Source organism: Heloderma suspectum, chromosome 15, assembly GCF_057233095.1.
Source record: "Heloderma suspectum isolate Gila_16-S chromosome 15, 16-S_ref, whole genome shotgun sequence".
In the NCBI taxonomy this organism is placed as follows: Eukaryota; Metazoa; Chordata; class Lepidosauria; order Squamata; family Helodermatidae; genus Heloderma; species Heloderma suspectum.
This window is the reverse complement of record NC_139472.1, coordinates 8,928,991-8,947,481: the sequence shown is the minus strand read 5'-3', so window position 1 is coordinate 8,947,481 and position 18,491 is coordinate 8,928,991. Positions and strand designations below refer to the sequence as shown.

The window sequence follows — 18,491 nt, the reverse complement described above, 5'->3', positions numbered from 1 at the left end:
GAAACGTAAACAGCAACTGTACTGAATCAGACCAAGGGCTCACCTAGCCCAGCATTCTGTTCCCTACAACCTCCAAACCAGATTTTTTTTTTTTAATTCGTAAGCGAGGTATGGAAGTCACAGTCCTCCCCTGTCACCTCTCTCCTGCATCTGGTACAGTGCCTCAGAACATGGAGGTTTCATTCAGCTATCATGGCTCATAGCTGGTAAGGAAAGAGGACTTGATCACCCTAGCAACAGTTTCACTCTTTGCTAGTAACCCATGCTTGATGATAGCAATTAAACCAATCAAAGTTTATTAAACAGTCAGAGAACCCATCAAAAATTTGACAGCAGCAAGAAGTCAGATCAGCATCCCTTCTGAGTTCAAAGCCCAGGTGGCATTATCCGTTGGAAGCCTGTAAGTCGCCTTATAAGCATCTTTAATAAACAACTTGACCACCCATGAAGAGGTTGGGTTGTGCACCAATACACCCTGTGCAAAAGAGTAGCCACTAAAATATTGAAGCTATTATTCCTGCTCTCCCCCCACCCGCCCACCCCCTTCCCCCCCCCTCTCTCACACACACACACACACACGGTAGCCTATTTTGTGAGCTTGGGAAGACGAATTGGAAGAGGAGTAACTGCAATCCGTGACTGATTAGGGGAGTTGTCAGAAGTAGGCAGGCAAAAGGCACATAGATTAACCCTAGAGGAATTATGCATCCCCAGGGACAGACATTTTTTACAAGAAACTCACAGCTTAAATTAACTTAAAATGACTGGCTGGGAGCAGAACAGAGACTGACTGAGAGTGACAAAATGTACTGCTCGAGAACTGGAGCAGCATAATGAAGTCTGTATGCAATCCCATAGGAAAAAAATATAATGAAGCTAACAGAAAATAGGAGGTTCAGTCACAGCTCCAATTCTTTAACCATGGCTAAGCTAGTAGAGATATTTCCATTTAAATCGACCCCACTTTTATCAACCCGCAAAAGCAGGTGAGCCAAACCAAGTCCATCTAGGCTGAGACTGGGACATCAGGGAGTCCATCTCAAATTAGCCCCTGGATACCAGCAACTCTTCTGGAAATGTTTTCCACAAATCTAAGCTTCAATTCCAGCACAGTTGGTGTAGTCCGAAGGCCCGGAGCAAAATCCAGCCTTCCTGTGGCCCCAGTCAGGCCCTTCAGGGTTCCCTGCTCCCTTTCCCTGACAATCAGTGGTGGTCTCTTGGCTTTTGTGTAGCTTCCCCCCCCCCCCATTCTAAAAGGCTGAAATGCCTCTCCTAAGGCTGAGTTACTGGCAGTAAGTCTTTTAAGGCTGGCATTTTTGCCACTGCACTTTTTGCCTTTGGCCCCGTCCTGCTTGCCTTCAGCCCTGCCCACCATTGCATTGTGGCCCCTGAGAGCTTCTCCAAAGTGGAGTTCGGCCTTCGGGCTGAAAGAAGTTCTGCATCCCTGCTCTGATGCGACGGCCATTTTGGGAATGTTTAGAGCTGAGATCAAGCAGCATTTCAAACTGGGTTTCAGTTGTAGAAATGGCCAACAGCCTTCACGGATGTATGGCGCCTCCATGTTCAAAGGGTCTGCACCAGGTGGTGGGGAGGAAGGAACCAAGGGTGTGGGAGGAGGGAAGCTGTGGCCTTCACATCCTGCTTATGAGATTCTAGTTGGCCACTTTAAGAAGCATGCTGGACTAGGCAGGCCTTTGGTCTGCTCCAGCATGACTCATCCTGGGTTCTAAATCAGTTTTTATAACACCCCAGGTAGAGAGAAGAAGGGTACATAGCTCCATGGTAGAATTCATACACTGCATGAAAAGTATTTGGGTTCAATCCCTAGGATCTCCAGTTAAAAGGACCTTTAAGATAGCAGGCCCTCTGCCTGATTGCCTGGAGAGCTGCCGTCGGTTAAAGAACAGTCTTCCCTAACCTAGTGTCCCCCAGATGTGTTGGGCTACCATTCCCAGCATCCCCCAGCCAGCCTGGGTGGGGGATGCTGGGAGCTGCAGTCCAACACATCCAGAAGGCACCAGGTTGGGGAAAGCTGGAATAAAAGGTACAAGGCTAGATGGACCCATGGTCTCTCTCTTTATTGGGCAGCAACCTGGTCATGAACTGTAACGAACAGATATGGATTTATTGGGCCACTTCACACGTTCACGAATTCATAGGCATGTTTGCAAGAAGAGGAAGTGCAGGCTCCCGGGCACCATACATGGCCCTTCCAGAGAGTCGTCCTTTTGGAACAGTATATTAATAATTATTATTTAAAAGCAGCTGCGCTTGTGCTTTCGTTAACTTCAGGACACCCCTGGTCTGACTGTTCTCGGAGTGATGTTTTGTCATCTGCTGGGAATGACTGTGATGCAGCCCAGGAGAATTTCTGGAAATGCCAATGGAGAGAGGAGCCTTGCCAATCTCATTCCAACACCAGAACCAGAGGTTACAAAAAGGTCACCGTGCTACTGGCAAATGGCAGCTACAAAGCCCTGATCCAGTGGCCACGGAGACCCAGACCGAAAGGAACAGTATCGTCTGGAAAATGTTGCTACTGCTTTTTCTGGCCAAAAAGATGACAAAAAACAGGGAGGTGCTTCTCGAGAACTGTACGTCCGCACAAGCTGATGGGCGAGGCAGACATAAACAGCTTGCCATAGCTTCAGCCAGGTGTATCAGATGAACATTTAACAGACTAGGAATGTTTAGCTACCTCCTTACAGAGCAGAAGAAAAAAGTGGAACAGCAGCACAAAACGTCATGGAGTAACATACTCATAACATAACATAGCACTTACTGTTAACTATTGGCCACCCCACTACTTCCTGCCCCCATGATAAAGCCCCACAGTCTAGGAGGCAGACACAGTGGCTGCGGAAAGGGTACCCACTGATGTCTGGAAGACCTCCGGGCCTTGCCCTGGCAATAGTGTCGACAAGTTCATTGAGGAAGGGCCATAGCTCAATGGTAGAACTCCTGCGTTGCATGCAGAAGGTCCCAAGTTCAATTCCAGACATCTCCAGGTAGGGCTAGGAAAGAACCCTGCCTGAAACCCTAGAGAGCCGCTGCCAGTCAGTGTCGACAATACTGAGCTAGATGGACCCAGGGTCTGACTTGGTGTCAGGCAGCTTCCTGTGTTCCTATGGAAGCAGGAGAAGTACTCATCTGCGGGTGATGCTTGTCTGAGAGGAGTGGGAAAACTTGCAATTGGTGGTTGATGGTGGTGGGGAGATGAGCTACCCTATCAGGAAAAGCAATGGTGCGTTGTCTGCATGAGTAGGCCTCTACTGCTCTTAGAAGACCGGTGATAAGGAAATAAGGAGACCGGCGACAAGGATACTGGGAGCTGTAGTCTAACGTATCTGGAAGGCACCAGATTGAGGAAGGCTGGAATAGGAGGTACTGGGCTAGATGGAAAAGATGGACTGTAACACAGAGATTCAACTTTTCCTCCTGAATCCATGAAACCAGAAATCAGGCTCCTTTCAAAATGTGGCAGAGCCAATGACTACTGCGCTACCCCTCCCACCCACCTCACGTTTTACCCCCTAGCTGCAATACTAAGAGATAAATGCCATTCTTTACTTCTATGAGGTTGACATTTACGCAGGATCTCCAGCCTAAACTCGGGACAGACAGCAATTGTTTTGCGGCAAAACGAAGTTTGCTGTAGGGGCGGAAAGTTCCACCACAACAACGCAACGTGGTTTCCATCCAAGTGTTTGAATGCCATTTTCAAAGAGAAAAGCACAGGGAGAGAAGGCCAGAGTTGCTCTCAGCAGCATCAAGGCTAGGCCCAGGCAGGAGCAAAGAAAGAGAAATTCCTGGCAGAGAGAGGTGCCACTTCTATTATACTTGGCCCCAGGCATTTGAATACCAGATGATGGCATTTTAAGGCAGAAGGAGGGTCAATTCCCAGACTTTTTATGAGCTTATATTTTGCCAAAGTGCTTTTGTTGCTGTTGCCGAGCCAATTGACATAGAAGTCTCAACTAATCTCCAAACTGCTATAATGTGGGAGTTCAAACTTCGTAAACTGCACAGCTATTTACTGTATTTGTCTATGTGTTCTAAAACGGCATTCGTGAATGTCTTTGCATGCCCCTTACATAAAGTCTCTTGAAAGTCACTTAATACTTTGGCTTGGGAGGACAGACTAAGGGGAGACATTTGAGTGCCAAGATCTGTCTTATGTACTTTGTCTAAGAGGGAGAAGAGATGATTCAAGAGTCTCACAGCCTTCCTGCACTCAAGATTAGAGAACAATCCTGAGCTAAAAGGGATTCTCTACACCGCCTTTATACCTTAAACCAGGGGTGTTGAAGCTCTTTCAGCCCGAGGCCTGAATTCCATTTTGGAGAAGATCTTGGGGACCACATTCCAGTGGTGTCTGGGGCCAAAAGCAAATGAGGTGGGACCAAAATACCAGCATATTGTAGCTTTAAGCTCTTATTGTCAATAATGAAGCTTTAGGAGAGGTATTTCAACCTTTCAGAATGGGGAAAGATGTTCAAAAGCCAGGAAACCACCAAATGATCCGTGGTCGGGGGGAAAGGAGTGTGGCCATCTGGTGAAGGCTGGATTTGGCCCCTGGGTCTGAGGTTCTGCACCACTGCTTTAAACCACTACAGCACAATATTGCTAACTTTGTCCTCCATTTCTACCATTGCACATAAGCCCCAATCAAAAAATAAACATCCAAAGGAGTCATTACACTGAAGGTTAAAGCAATTTTTGCCCCCCTCCACTAGCTGAAATGCAGAAAGTCCACTTTCTCATGGCCCCCCAACATCACTCCTGATGTTACCCGCATTTGCACATTATACAGGGTTTCAAAACACTGTTACACATGTAAAACTTGTGTTTTCAACTGGCATGCAGATGCAACTTCTGAATGAGAATATGGGACAGCGCATTCCAGCGCTGAAATGCATGTTCAGCAGAATCTGATGGGGAACTCCACAGGCTGCAGTGCCAGATCCAGGTTTTGGAGGACCCCTGGGCAACATACCCTCCATGGGCCGCCTCCCTCAGTGAGTCCGCCTTCCTGCCACCATTGTCACCAGCTGCCATTGCTCCTCCCCCTTTTTCTCATTATTGCTGCCACTTGCTTGCTGGACAGGCAAAAAGCCAGGGAGCAAGTGGGCAGTGGCATCTGCTCCTCCTCCTCACCACCACTACTACTGTCTGGGCCAGAACAAGAAGCAGGTGAACAAGCAGGGTGCAGTGGTGAAGAGGGGGAGCAACTCCAGGGGCTCTTATTGGTGGGCCCCTGCTGGGCTGTGGGCCCTCCGCATGTGCCCCATCATGCCTCCCCTTGACGCTGCCCCTGATCGTTACCACTTGCTCACTTAGCAGGCAGAGAGCCAGGGAGCCAGTCGGCAGTGGCACCTCCTGTTCCTCCTTCTCATCACCGCTGCTGTCTGGGCCAGAACGAGAGTCGGGTGAACAAGCAAGTTGCAATGGGGAAGAGGAGGTGCGATTCCACAGGGATCTTGTCAGTGGGCCCGTTGGGCTGTGGGCCCTCAGCAGATGCCCAGCCATGCCTACCCTTGATGACAGCCCTCACAGGCTGTGTTACTGGGTCTTGCTGGTTTCTCCACAGCAAGCACTGTGCATCTCAGGGATAAAAGGCTGCTGGCCTTCCCCAATGCTTCCAAGCACTTGGCCACAGAAACAGGATCACGAAAAGCCAAGGTATGCACTTTGGTCAAGTGCTTATCTCTGACCACCAGGCACCACTATCTGACACAGGAAGTTCAGAGCCACTGGCCCTACCTGATGAGAGACTCCAGGATTGCTGGGGTTGGGCCCTTCTGGAATTCCAGCTCTTTGTAGTGCAGTGCCTTGGCATACGCCCGACATTTGGCGGCTCGCTCCCCCAGCAAGACGATGCCATTATCATCACCCAACGGCAACGGTCCCTACAGTAGAGAAAGCAGAGCAGTGTCAGGAGTCTGACTGACCGTCAGTAGGCCACCCAGGTGGAAATACACGGCTGGGAGACAGATTGGGTCCCGCAGGGTTCACCAAGCAGTCAGTCAGCTTCCAGGGGTGAAATTCAAGCAGTCCACACAGAAACTGAGAAGCAGACAAGGCAGGAGAAGCAGGACTGAAAAGCACAACAGCACTCCTCCCCACCTATTCGTAGCAGGTTGCTTGCACAATGTGTCGAACCGGGGCTGACCAGACCCCTTCCCCTCTGAATTATTTAGGATTCCCAGCTAACTGGGACGGTGAGCTGGGAACTAGTTAGGTTCAGCCCTGAACAAAGACGACAAGCTGTTGTTGCTTCCTGGGCTTGCTATGTTGGCTCAGTTTCGGTGTACCCAAAGATGCGAGCACACATGAGTGTAACCTCTAAGGCAGGCTTCCAAATAGCTACTAGCCTGGTTGCCTGTGGAAAGTAAGAATTGCTTCCAGGTATCCAGACAAGAAAGCTTTACTGCTGTGGTGGTGGTGGTGGTGGTGGTGGTTGTTATTATTATTAGAAAGGAACATCGGAAGCTGCCTTATACCAGGTCAGACTGTTTGACCACTTACCCAAATATTGCCTGCTCTAACTGGCAGCAGCTCTCCAGGGTCTCAGCAGAGAAAGGCTTCCCTGTTACCTGCTACCTGCTCCTTTTAATTGGAGATGCCATGGTTTGAACCTGGGGCCATCTGTACACAGTGTAGGTGCTGTAACACGGAGCTATAGACCCTTCCCCAAAAGGTACAGCCCACCCCCTCCCATTGTCTTCTGGGAGGCAGAGCCACACTGGGGATTCAACGCAGCAGCTGTGTGAAGAGCAGAACACTCCCTCACCAGCTGGCTCCACCCGAGACCTTTTTCCAAGGCCACAGACGATTAACACAGGGCTATAAGGGCAGCCAGTCTAGTAGAATTGCTTGTGGACTAGTAACTTTTCAAGGCTGGTGTAAGTAGCTTCTCCCTCCTTCCACCACTCCCCAGCCTTCCTGGAAGAGTGTTTCCCACAATGGCTATTACCTTGTCACTGTGCTCCATGAACTCTGCTAAATTCAGCAGGGTCTGGGTGACCTCTGCGATATCCTGAGACGTCAGTGCCAACTCAATACTGCGGATCAGCTCATCCTGCTGGTCTTCGTTTAGTTCAGACCAACATGAAACAAAGGCTGCATTGAAGAGATCTCTGGGGGGCAGGGAGGGAAGGAGAAAAGAACAACGTAGTGGTGAGCAAGCAAACAGTATAGTCCCCACACACCCATGAAACTGTCATTTCCCCGTGTCCCAACTTAACCATGGGGGTTAAGTGGGGCAAGATCAGAGAGGGTCCTGGGACCAGGTCACACAGGAGTCCATGAATGTGCCATCAGAAACCTCCAGCTGATTGCAGCAGCTATCATTCCTAACAGCTGAACAGACACCACAGAGCACTCCCTTCCCAAGACCCTTTCTGCATCGCCATCCATTTGCTCACTTGCCCTCCAGCAGCTTTCCCACCTGTAAAAGGGAAGCCACCGCAACCAACTTGGATCCTCTCTCTTTCCGAAACAAGCAGCCAGGTGCTGCTGAGGCAATGCAGGCACACAAGCAACAGTGCCAAGGAAGAGCTGGAAGACTTCACAGCTGGCTACAAGCAGTTGTCAGAACTAATGGCTGCTACAGTCACCCACAAACTCTAGAGGTTATTGACTGGGGTGCCTTACCGCACACATACTACACCTGGCTGCCAGTCTACTACCGAGCTAGGTTTAAGGTGCCAGTATTAGTATACAAAGCCCTATACAGCTCAGGACCAGGATACCTCAAGGAACATCTCCAACCTCCACGACCATTACGATATGCAGGGAAGGCCCTGTTGTCCGCATAATGGCTAAGAGATGTTCGTATGGTGATGACATGGACACAGGGTCTTCTTTGCGGTGGCACACGCCCAGTGGAATGATCTCCCCTCTGAAATATGTCAGGCCTCAATGCTGGTGGCTTTTAGGGCTTGCTGAAGGCATATCTGTTTGCTTTGGCTTTCTCTCAGCCATGAGCTATCTTTGTACCAGCTTCATGATGCTTTTGTGGGAGGAGGGAGGGATCTTATTTGTTTGTTGCATTTTTTTTTTAATTATAAACCATTTCTGTAAATAAAGGTTTGCTCTGCCATCTCAAGTGAAATGGCTACCCCTGTGATAACTACCCAACCGTGCCCTCTCTACACTAAATTAAGAAGTCAAGATAAAGGGGAGCCCCTCTTTCCCACAGGCCTAGAATGGTACATGTTAACAAACCCTGTTCACCAGAAGGAGCATACAAAACAGCTGCTTACTACTCTGGGTTAATTACTATTATTATTAATGTTACATAAAGGAGGGTTTCTGAACTGAGATGCAGCATCTGCTGTTTCAGCAGTCTATCTGCAATGGATATGGGTCTCCAAGATCCAACAAAAAAGCCCGTGTATTTCTTGGAACATAAGTTAACTCTCAAAGGCTAAGAAGGATCTTGCCGAGTAACTAGAAACTGGGAACCAAAACCACAAGAGACAACAGGATTACAGCCCTAACAGATGCAGAATCAGCTGTGGATAAAAGAAGGTGGAATGGGCACAAGGTTATCCAGGGACGCAATTAGGAATAGAGTACACTTTTAGAAAGAAAGAAAGAAAGAAAGAAAGAAAGAAAGAAAGAAAGAAAGGCCAGCCTGCCCGCCTTGAACAGGCTACAGGGGAAGGCTCTTGCTGCTGTAGCTCTGGGTGCATGCAGTAATAAAAGTTTACCTTTAAAACTTTCCATACATAAAAATTAGACGTATAAAATAGGTATATGCACTGTTTATTGGGAGGGGGCCTAGGGCAGTGATAGGGCATGTGGTTTGCCCCCAGGTTTATTCCCTGCCTCTCTCTTAACAAAGAGATCAGGTGGAGAAATACTTTTCTGAGCCCCTGAAAGGCCACTGCCAATCAGAGCAGACAATACTGGGCCAGACAGACCAATTATTAGAGTCGGTATAAGGCGGTTTTGTGCAGATTCATAGCTCTCATCATAGCAGCTATAGCCACCACTAAGTAACATCTTAGGGGGGGAAAAGTCATCCCATCCTGACTATGCACCTGCAAAATAGATGTGGTTCCTCTACAGCAGGGATGTTGAACCTCTTTCAGCCTGAAGGCCAAATTAAATTTCAGCGAATCTCCTGGGGGTGGGCGGGGCTGAAGGAAAAAGGGGCAGGGCTTAAAGCTCTTAGTGCCAGTAACTAAGACTCAGGAGAAGCATTTCAACCTTTTAGAATGGGGTGAAAAAAGTGCAAAAGCTGGGATACCACCAAATGCCCTGCTCTCCTCTCATCTAGACTACCGTAATGCGCTCTATGTGGGGTTACCCTTGAAGACGGTTCGGAAGATGCAGCTGGTGCAGAACGCGGCGGCTCGCCTGATTAAAGGCAACTGCCAGCATGATCACATCACTCTGGTGCTGAAGGAGTTGCACTGGTTACCAGTTGTTTTCCAGGCCAAATTCAAGGTGTTGGTTTTGACATTTAAAACCCTATACAGTTCCGGCCCAGCCTATCTCAAGGAATGCCTCTGGCAAGATCAGCCTTGGATGGCCTTCTCTCTGTCCTATCAGCCAGGACAGCTAGGCTGGTGAGGATGAGGGAGAGGGCCTTCTCTGTGGTGGCCCCCACTCTATGGAACTCCCTCCCTAGGGAACTCCCCCATGCCCCCTCTTTAATGAGCTTCTGCCACGCATTGAAAACTTGGTTGTTCAGGCAGGCATTTGGGGTGGGTTAGGGTATTATTAAACAATGTTTTAATGTATAATTTTACTGTTTTAAATTGTACTGCTGTACATTGCCCAGAGTGGCCAGGGCACCAGACAGATGGGCGATTAAGTAATTTAATAATAAATAAATATATAAATAAATTGATTTGGGCTCCCCAGATGGGCAGATTCTAGCGTGACATGCTAACAGTTCTGCCGCTCTTCCTAAGGCAATCTGTCCAGCAGTATATGAGATTATTCACGTAACAGGCACTGACCTCATGTTCTGCAAAGAAAAGGATACATGTACGAAAGACTGTTGGCAGGCAAGGAGACCTCCATTTTGAAGGTTAGGGATGCCAATATCACTAATTGCTTCCGGTTCCATTCTGAGGAACAGGTTAGCTCTGTGCTTGGGACTTTTTATTCTTGCTCCAAAGACCCCTCCCCTACTATTTCCCTGCCTGGTTGTTTCTTTTGCTCCAGCTACTCTGAAACTCTAGCAACCACAGAGAAGTCAAACAGTCTTCCCTATGTTCAGAGGCAAGATGCCCATAGATAGCAGATGCTGGGGGAAACAACAAGGGAGGGCTGTTCCCTTCATGCCCTTCATTCCCTGCCAGAGGTATATGCTTGACCACTACTGACATATGCTTGACCCACAGACCCCAGGGCTGATTCAGCCACATCCTTCCTATGTTCTTACTGAGCCCTTTGGAGAGAGCCTGATTCTGCCACCACTTCTTGCCCTCCATCCCGGGACTAACAGCGGTACCACTCTGGCACTCTTCAGTGTGAAACTGGGTTGACTAGACTGCACTAGAACCCTGAATATGGCATACACACAACATTGCATTCTCCTTCAAACATGGGCAACTTCTCTTATTTTAAGTGGGCTAAATCAACTTCATCTGCATTTGAATGCTAAATCCTAGAAATGTTGGAAATCCAAGGCCTTATCCTTAGTTCAATGAACCACAGGGTGGCTTTGACGTTAGAAAGTCTGTTGAAACTCTTTTTTACTCCTCCAATCCTGCCAGCCACACACGCGCAGTTACAGCCTTCATTGTGTAACAGTTCTCGTGATCCTTCTGTACAAAACAGCTGCTTGAATTTATTTTTTAAAAACCTCTAACACTCTTAAGCACGAGGGGAATAAAACCGGGGAGAAAAGGTCTGTCAGCTCTACAGAAACAGACTAACAAGGAGATCTAGAACAGGGGAGGGCAGGCTTCAGGTTTACGGGATCGACTCAACTGGAGCCAGATGAAAAATGGTGGCTGAAGGGGCAGAGCCAATTACCTACTGAACCCCCATGAGCCACATACTGGGATGACCTGCACTCACAAGTACAAATCTACATCTGACATACTACAGAGCAGGGATTCTAACCGCCTAATTTAGACCTAAAAATGGCTATTGTTAAACAAATTGGGAGTTGGAGACCCAGAAATCTACTAGTAGATCCTGAGCTACATTTATTTATTTACAACATTTGTATGCCGCTCCACAACTAAACAGATTTTGGAGTGGTGAACAACGAGATAAAATGAACGATAGAAAGAATGACACGTATTAAAATTATTCTTTAAAAAACAGAATGCCAATAAAACCCAAAGCTGGTTAACCAAGGAAGGCTTTCTGGAAAAGAGCCGTTTTCAGGAGGCGCCGAAAACAGCCCAGTGTTGGTGACTGCCTGACCTCCAGAGGCAGGGAGTTCCACAGGATGGGAGCCACCACACTGAAGGCTCTTTTCCAGGTGGACTCCACTCAGGCCACTGGTCCATGAGGAAGCACCAGGAGCATGCCCACCCAATCCAGAATATTCTGCCTACCCAATCTAGAACATTTGAAAGAGCAAGATTAGGGCTATCTTTCCATCAGCAGTGTGTTCCTAACCTGCTACAAAACCTATGGATGCTCCTGTGACAGCCACTAGCATAAATGAAGCGCGGCTGCATCAATATCAGTCAGTCTGCCCCTCACCCAAGCTAGTCCCCTTTCACCATCTTGGGGTCGGATTTGTGAAGGAATTGTTACTGACTGTTGTTTTTGAACATTTGGTATTTTGTACATTTTGTGGGTGGACCATTTTTTTTGTAGGTGAAAGAGCAGGTCTGAACTGCCTCCAGTTGATGAAAAACACACTAATAAATGAAGCTCTCTGGACATCTGAAATTCAGGCCTTTTTTCAGGTGTCAGCCTCTCAACGCTGATAAGCAGACAAAATCAGCAGCTTTATTTATAAAGCCTTATCCACTGCGGAAACCTACCCACATCAGGAATAGGGAGATAGGGTATACCTGCCTATTCCTTCTTGGACCCATTTCACAGCTGTTCAGTGCATGCACTCATGTCTGTTCATGTGTGCGCAGCATGTCCATGTTATCTCTCTCTCACACATATTTGCAAAGAGAGGTGGTAAACAGGAGGCTGAATTAAAACCAAAAGTCTCACAGGAAGTTTCAGTCATTTCTGGCACCATATTTAGCAGTTTCTGGATGGCTCACTACAAATTCTATGGGCCAGTAATTCCCGAAATGCTGCTGATGGTTTTCAGGTTGCATCTCTAAGGTTTGATTAAGTGAAGATGCCGTTTATCACACTGAAACAACATCCAGCAGGTTGCTGGCACATCACAGGAATCACGAGATGGCTGAGCTCTGTTTGGGCCAGAGAAAAGTGCTGTGGCCTTTACTGGAGACCCAAGGCCCTTACAAATTAATTTTATTATATTTTTTCCAGCACTGCTCCTCGTTTGTCACATGCTGGAAATAGCAGCAGGCATATTAAAAGTTTGATTTTTCCTGTCTCAGCTCTAAGAAACACCTCAAGGAGCTGCCAGTCAATGAGGGTGGGGGAAAGCTGGCTATGAAATCAGATTCCCAAATGCTTTTATTTACCCTTGGAAGGTAAATGAAATGCCTTTGCCCTTCTAGTTCTACCTTTTTATGGTATTTGGCTACAGGAGGCACAATTCAGAGAGGCAGGAAATGCCATTACCTGGCCATGGGGTTGTACGCCTGGGCCAAGGCCCAGCACGAGCGCAGGGATGGTGACGAGGAATCTTTCAGCAGCTCCAAGCTCAGCCGCCTCAGCCACTCCAGCCAGTCGTCTTTGGAAACTCTCCGTGCTGCTCCCCAGGCCTGAAGCACAAAGGACACTTTCATGCACTGTGGAAGTCAGCTACAGAACGGGACAACACTATTCTTCAACTATTACGGTTTTCACACATGACAACGCAACTTAGCTCTACGCCAACTAATAACTGAAGACATGCCTCACTTCAAAAGTATCTTAAAGCACATTGGAGGTGGTCTTCTTTTTCCAGTTAAATAGTTAGCTCAGTGGGAGAGCACAGGCTCTGCATGCAGAAGGCCCCAGGTTCAATCCCAGGCATTTCCACTTTAAAGAAGGATCAGGTCGCAAGTGACAGGACCAACCAGCCTTCCCCAACCAGCACCCCAGATGTGTTGGACTCCAACTCCCATCAGGCCCAGTCAGCATGGTCAATGGGCAGAAATCATGGGAGCTGTAGTCCGAAACATCAAAAGGCTACTAGGCTGCGGAAGGCTGGGACAGACCTCTGCCTGGGGCCCCAGAGAGCAGCTACCAGAGACAGTAGACCGGGGTGCTGAACCTCTTTCAGCCCAAGGGCCAGATTTAATTTCAGAGAAGCTCTTGGGGGCCGCATTTTACTGGTGGGTGGGGCCGGAGGCAAAAGGGGTGGGGCCAAAAATACCAGCATATTTTAACTTAAAGCTCTTACTGCCAGTAACACCACCTTAGCAGAGGCATTTCAACCTTTAAGAAAAAGGGAAAAAAACTGCACAAAAGCCTGGAACCTACAAAGCAATCTGGGGTTGGGGGAAAGGGGGTGGTTTACTGGGGACTCGCAGTGGGCTAGATTGGGAGCCTGAGGTTCTGCACTCTTGCTTTAAACTCACATTGTCTTTTTTCTGGGTACAAACTGAGTGGTGGCAGGAAAACAGGTATGGGGGCCACAAATAGGGTGATGCTTAAGTCACTATAAAGCTAACCCTATATATTTACAGTGATGTTCTGCCTTGTAGTTGCTTATTACACATATATAAACATATTTGGAATGTACTTGGTAAGGAACGAGCATCACAGCGGTGCCCCACTACCTCAGAGCTTTTGATAAAAAGCTAGTAGCAAAAAAGCATCCGTACCAAGTTTTAGCAAATGGTAGGTTCCCAGACCTTTAATAGCTCAGTCAGAAGGCTGAATCGCAAACACAAGCACTCCTCCTTGTAGATCTAGCTAAGGGATACACTTTCACCATGCCCACTCGATGTAACTGCAGTAATACCCAACTTGGAGCAGTTGGAGAAAATGTTATGCACAACGCAACACTCATGCAAAGCTAGTAATTTTCCAGGCTGGTGGCCCTAGAGCCCAGAAGGACTGCTGGGCAGCTGCCTGTGGTACAGGAAGAGGCAAGGGGGGACCTTTGGACGTAAGCTTGGCTTGCAGGCTCATAGGAACATTTCCCACACAGCAGGAGGTTCTGAATTCTTTTAGCCTGTTCACACATGCATGTATGTCATTGGATTTCCCATCCTGCAATGGTAACAATCCAGCTGAACACATGAACTGATTTCATCAAAAATCTTTGTGCCTGAAGTAATGTGAACACTCAGTCTTTTGCGTTTGATCTGCAATGGCCCATTCACACAAGCAAGCTGCCACTTCATGTCTCACTCGTCAAGCGACAAGCATGTATGTGTGAACCAGCCGCTAAGTGCACAGCTCCCCAGTGAAAGGCTGGAAACTGTCTCTTCAAAAAATGCCAGAAATTTCCTCCTTGACTCTTCCCAACAGAAGTACTCAAACACCATCCCTACTGCTCCAGTCAATCACTACCAAAGGTAGGGAAGACTTTTACCACTTCCTTTATAGGAGTAATGCTTTGCTCTCATCCACCAAACAACGCTCTCTTGACCTAGAGGAAGGGAAGGTTCTGGAACAGACCTTATTATACTTACAGAAGCATCTCTTTTAAAAACAAAAACAGCTTTCTGAATTTGGAAGATTCACTGTGACAAATATGGGAAACCCTGCAGTAACTTACATTGACCACGTTCACACATCACGGCTAACATAGGTTTAAACAAACTGTAGGTAGCCACCAAGGACCAGGAGGGAGCAAGCATGCGGGCTCCCTGTCACCCACCTGTTCCCACTGAGTTAAAGAACCCAAGGGTTTAAACAAATCCAGCAGACTGAATGGCCCAAGTTGCACGTCACAACAAGTATTGTTGATACTGAAATGAGAGCAAGCAAATGGGCTGGTTCCTGATTGCTCCTGCTGAGTTAAAGAACCGAGGGATATTCCGTCCTTGGGTTGTTTATCGTGATGTCCAAACCTGGAATTGGATGCTGTTAGGGGAGACGCAACCCAGACTTGTAACCCATGGTTTGGTTCTTGGGTTACAAGTCTGGGTTGTTCCTCCGGCAACAATCTACAATTCCAGGTTCAGATGTCACAATAAACAACCCAAGGACAGAGCATCTCTGGGCCATTTAACTCAGCGGGAGCAGTCATGAGCCAGCACACTCGCTTGCTCCACTTCATATCAACAACCCACAGTTCACAAACCATGAATTGTTTCTCACGCATGAACAGGGCCATCAAGTCTGCTGAAAAATGGAGAGAGGGCCCTGGAAGTTCTGATGCAACAGACTCTTGTTGAAAACCACCCATAATCCTCAATATGCGCAGGACGTCTTTGCATGACACAACCCCATGTCTACCTTCTGTAAGTTGATGGTGCTGACGTGCAGTTTCTTCATGGGACCTGTTTCTACAGGGCCGCTGGCTAGAGCCTCTCCTTGGCTGCTCCGTTGAATGCGGTGTTGATAGATCAGGGGGTCTTCTTCTTCATCAGCAAGAGTGTAGCCCTGATTTAGAGCAGAGCTCCCATTAACCAAAGTGGTATCTGGCAATGTAGGCTTTGGTTAGCACTGCTTTAGTCTTGCACTTGCTGCCTGCGCGTTCCAGTATCCACATCATGGGACCAAGCTGTCTGAACTATCACCTACCCATTTATTAAGGCCATCTTCGGAAGCCCTGTTCCAGATGTCCCCTTCTTCACAGGCCACAGGGCTTTTCAAATTCTGGCATCCCATTAATGGAATATCCTATTCTGGTGCCCCATTAATGACATACTCTTCACCAGACATCTTCACTGATATATTTTAAGCACCACATTAAAGAAATTCTAACTCACCAATGGCTTTTGAAGTAGTAATTATAGATAGGACAAAAACAAACCTATGTCTGCTCTACACTGCTGCTTTTGGCTTTGTGATTGAAGATTATCAGCTGGTTACAGCTGATTCTCTATATTGGTTTTAATATTTTTATGCAAGCCACCTTTGACATCTATTTAAATGGAAACATGGAATATGCTTTAAAAACGCAAATGCCGCTAAATCCTTTAAGCTATGCAAAGGTCTAAGAAAGCAGTTGGAAGTTTAGGTAGGTTTGGTTATCAAACCTCTGACTAAATTTTAAAAGCGAATCTATCCTAGGTATGGTCCCACAGCACACTTAACATGATACCAAAGGAGTGTCATCATGTAATAAGCAAGAAAGGGACCTCAGGCAGGCTGTATTTGGCTCCCAGGCCTGTGGTTCCCCACCCCTTCTGTAAATCAGAGACTCAGCTGGATGCATGGCATCCCTGTTTGTACCCATGGCTGGGCAAGGAAGTAAAGGCACAAGGGCTTAACTTGCTCTGCCCACATGCCAGTAAGAGGAGGGAACACTCCCAGGTTAAGATGACATGCAGGCCCACAGACAAACTGAAGTTAAGAATACAGAGAAGCCCCTGGTCTCGTAAATGAATCCTTTGCCCTCCCCTCACCCTCTTTTTCAACTTCTTCAAATAAGCTGACCTTCACAATCCTGCAGATGAGGACATCATACCGCTGGTGGTTTATCCTGTGACGTACCAACACCTTGTTCACCATTGGGATAAAGATTTGATACTGCAGATGGAAGAAAGGAAGTTGGCATCACCAAGACCAAAACTACCAACCACAACAGGCCCACAGTCTTCCAACCAAACAAGGAACTGTTTGGAAAAGCATATATTACTCTAGGGAAAAGATGTAAATGAAAGCAGGGGCAGGCAACTTGTGGCCCTCCAGATGTTTTCACTTACAACTCCCGTCATGCCTCACCCATTGGCTATGCTGGCTAAGGCTGATGGGAGTTGTGGCCCTCCAGACGTTTTGGCCTACAAGTCACCCACACCTGAATTAAATGAAGACAGATTTTTTTAGTAAACATCCCCCCACTCCACCCCCGCAACCAACTCACTCTGGAAATATGAGTTTTTTTCCTACCTTCTTTCCTAGCTGGAAGACCAGTGACGAGAGTGTGTCCATGGCGGTTGTCCGGAGCTCTGGGCTCTGATCTAGAGTTCGCACTATGGGGTGGATAATTCGCGAGGCATAATCGGTGAAATCCAGAGACTCTGTCAAGCGATCCACGGTTTCCAGGGCGGCTCTAAAATTAGATCGGGAAGGGAAGAAACAAAGCATTGCGATTACTGAAATAAAATGAGATGACTTGTTGTATAGATGCAATTGGTCCACGCAAAAATGTAGTCCACTGGATGAACTTAAGGAGCTAAGCGCTCCTGAAAAAAATAAAAATATTTGGGCAGTACCAATCACATATTTCAGCAACCTATTCTTGTTTTTTCCCCAGGAAAGGTGGAGGCACTGTGGAATTTCATTTCAGTGACTTGCATTTATGCCTAGTGAAGGTACAAAGAAGTTGGAATGAAGGATCACTTTCTTCTCTGAAGAGGAACATGTATCTCCACTTCTCTTTGTCCATTAGCGATCATTATGAGTGGACAGTGCAGGAGTGTGATATTTGCACCTCCATAACCCCACCACTGGTTTGCTTTCCTTTGCATAACAACCTCAGTCAAAAAGAAACACTGTTTTCCCATTTGGTGGGGGGAAAGAGAGCACAGATGGTAAGAGGCCTTGTTGGGAGCACAGACTATGTATAAACCTGTGGTGTCACCAAGGAACACATGCAGAGACTAGCCTGTGAAGGGACAGGGGAGCACACAACAGAGACTGATGCTTACTTGCGAGCCATCACTGGGGCATCTGGGGCATCAAAGAGCTTTACAATGGGAGGTAGCAATAAATGCAGGTAGTCATCCAGATTGGCGCCAAACAGCTGGATGGCATTCAACAGCTGTAAAAGGAGAGAAAGTTCAATACGAACAAGGTCCACCATTCAAACAGTTACTTCAAGTTTAACCATGAGTGTACTTTAAAGAGAAGAAACACTTTTGCTCCTAATCTGTTTGCTCAAGTGAATGTTAAGAGTAGGGCCAGTTCCCCACCCCAATGCCTTTCCCAGGATGTCTGGGGAAAACTGGGATAACTTCACACCACTAAACATAATACTCATTTTGGGAAATGAACTCCAGCACATGGCATTTGTGTGAACAGTAAAAAAGTATGGCACACCATCCTGGATTATTCCTACAGGAACAAAGACAAATAGAACAGGATATCCAAATGAAGTTGGGGGGGGGGGGGAATGCCTTTTTAAATTAAGGTCTCCAGAAAGAAGCTGTCATGGACCAGGACCCCAAACCCTCATCTGCAGAGGGTCCCGACCCCTTGTCCTCTGAGGAGGCTCCAGAGTTAATGGTTCAGGGAAATGGAAAGGCTTCCACCTCTCGAGGACCCAGTTCACAAGAAAGACCCCAGGAGTCAGCTCCCCAGCA

At 47.4% G+C, this 18,491-nt stretch overlaps 1 protein-coding gene across 8 annotated transcripts in view; it reads right to left on the bottom strand.

Annotated features, from left to right (window-relative positions):
* Positions 1-18,491, bottom strand: part of MTOR (mechanistic target of rapamycin kinase) — a 119,395-nt gene that overhangs the window by 63,327 nt on the left and 37,577 nt on the right. For all 8 annotated transcript variants that reach the window (XM_084822366.1, XM_084822367.1, XM_084822365.1 and 5 more), the window contains 7 exons: positions 17,838-17,950; positions 17,077-17,239; positions 16,624-16,716; positions 15,478-15,624; positions 12,703-12,845; positions 6,977-7,139; positions 5,764-5,909 (listed from right to left, as the gene is read on the bottom strand). In XM_084822366.1, the coding sequence (XP_084678492.1) occupies positions 5,764-5,909; positions 6,977-7,139; positions 12,703-12,845; positions 15,478-15,624; positions 16,624-16,716; positions 17,077-17,239; positions 17,838-17,950 (968 nt within the window). The remainder of the gene's footprint in view (positions 1-5,763; positions 5,910-6,976; positions 7,140-12,702; positions 12,846-15,477; positions 15,625-16,623; positions 16,717-17,076; positions 17,240-17,837; positions 17,951-18,491) is intronic.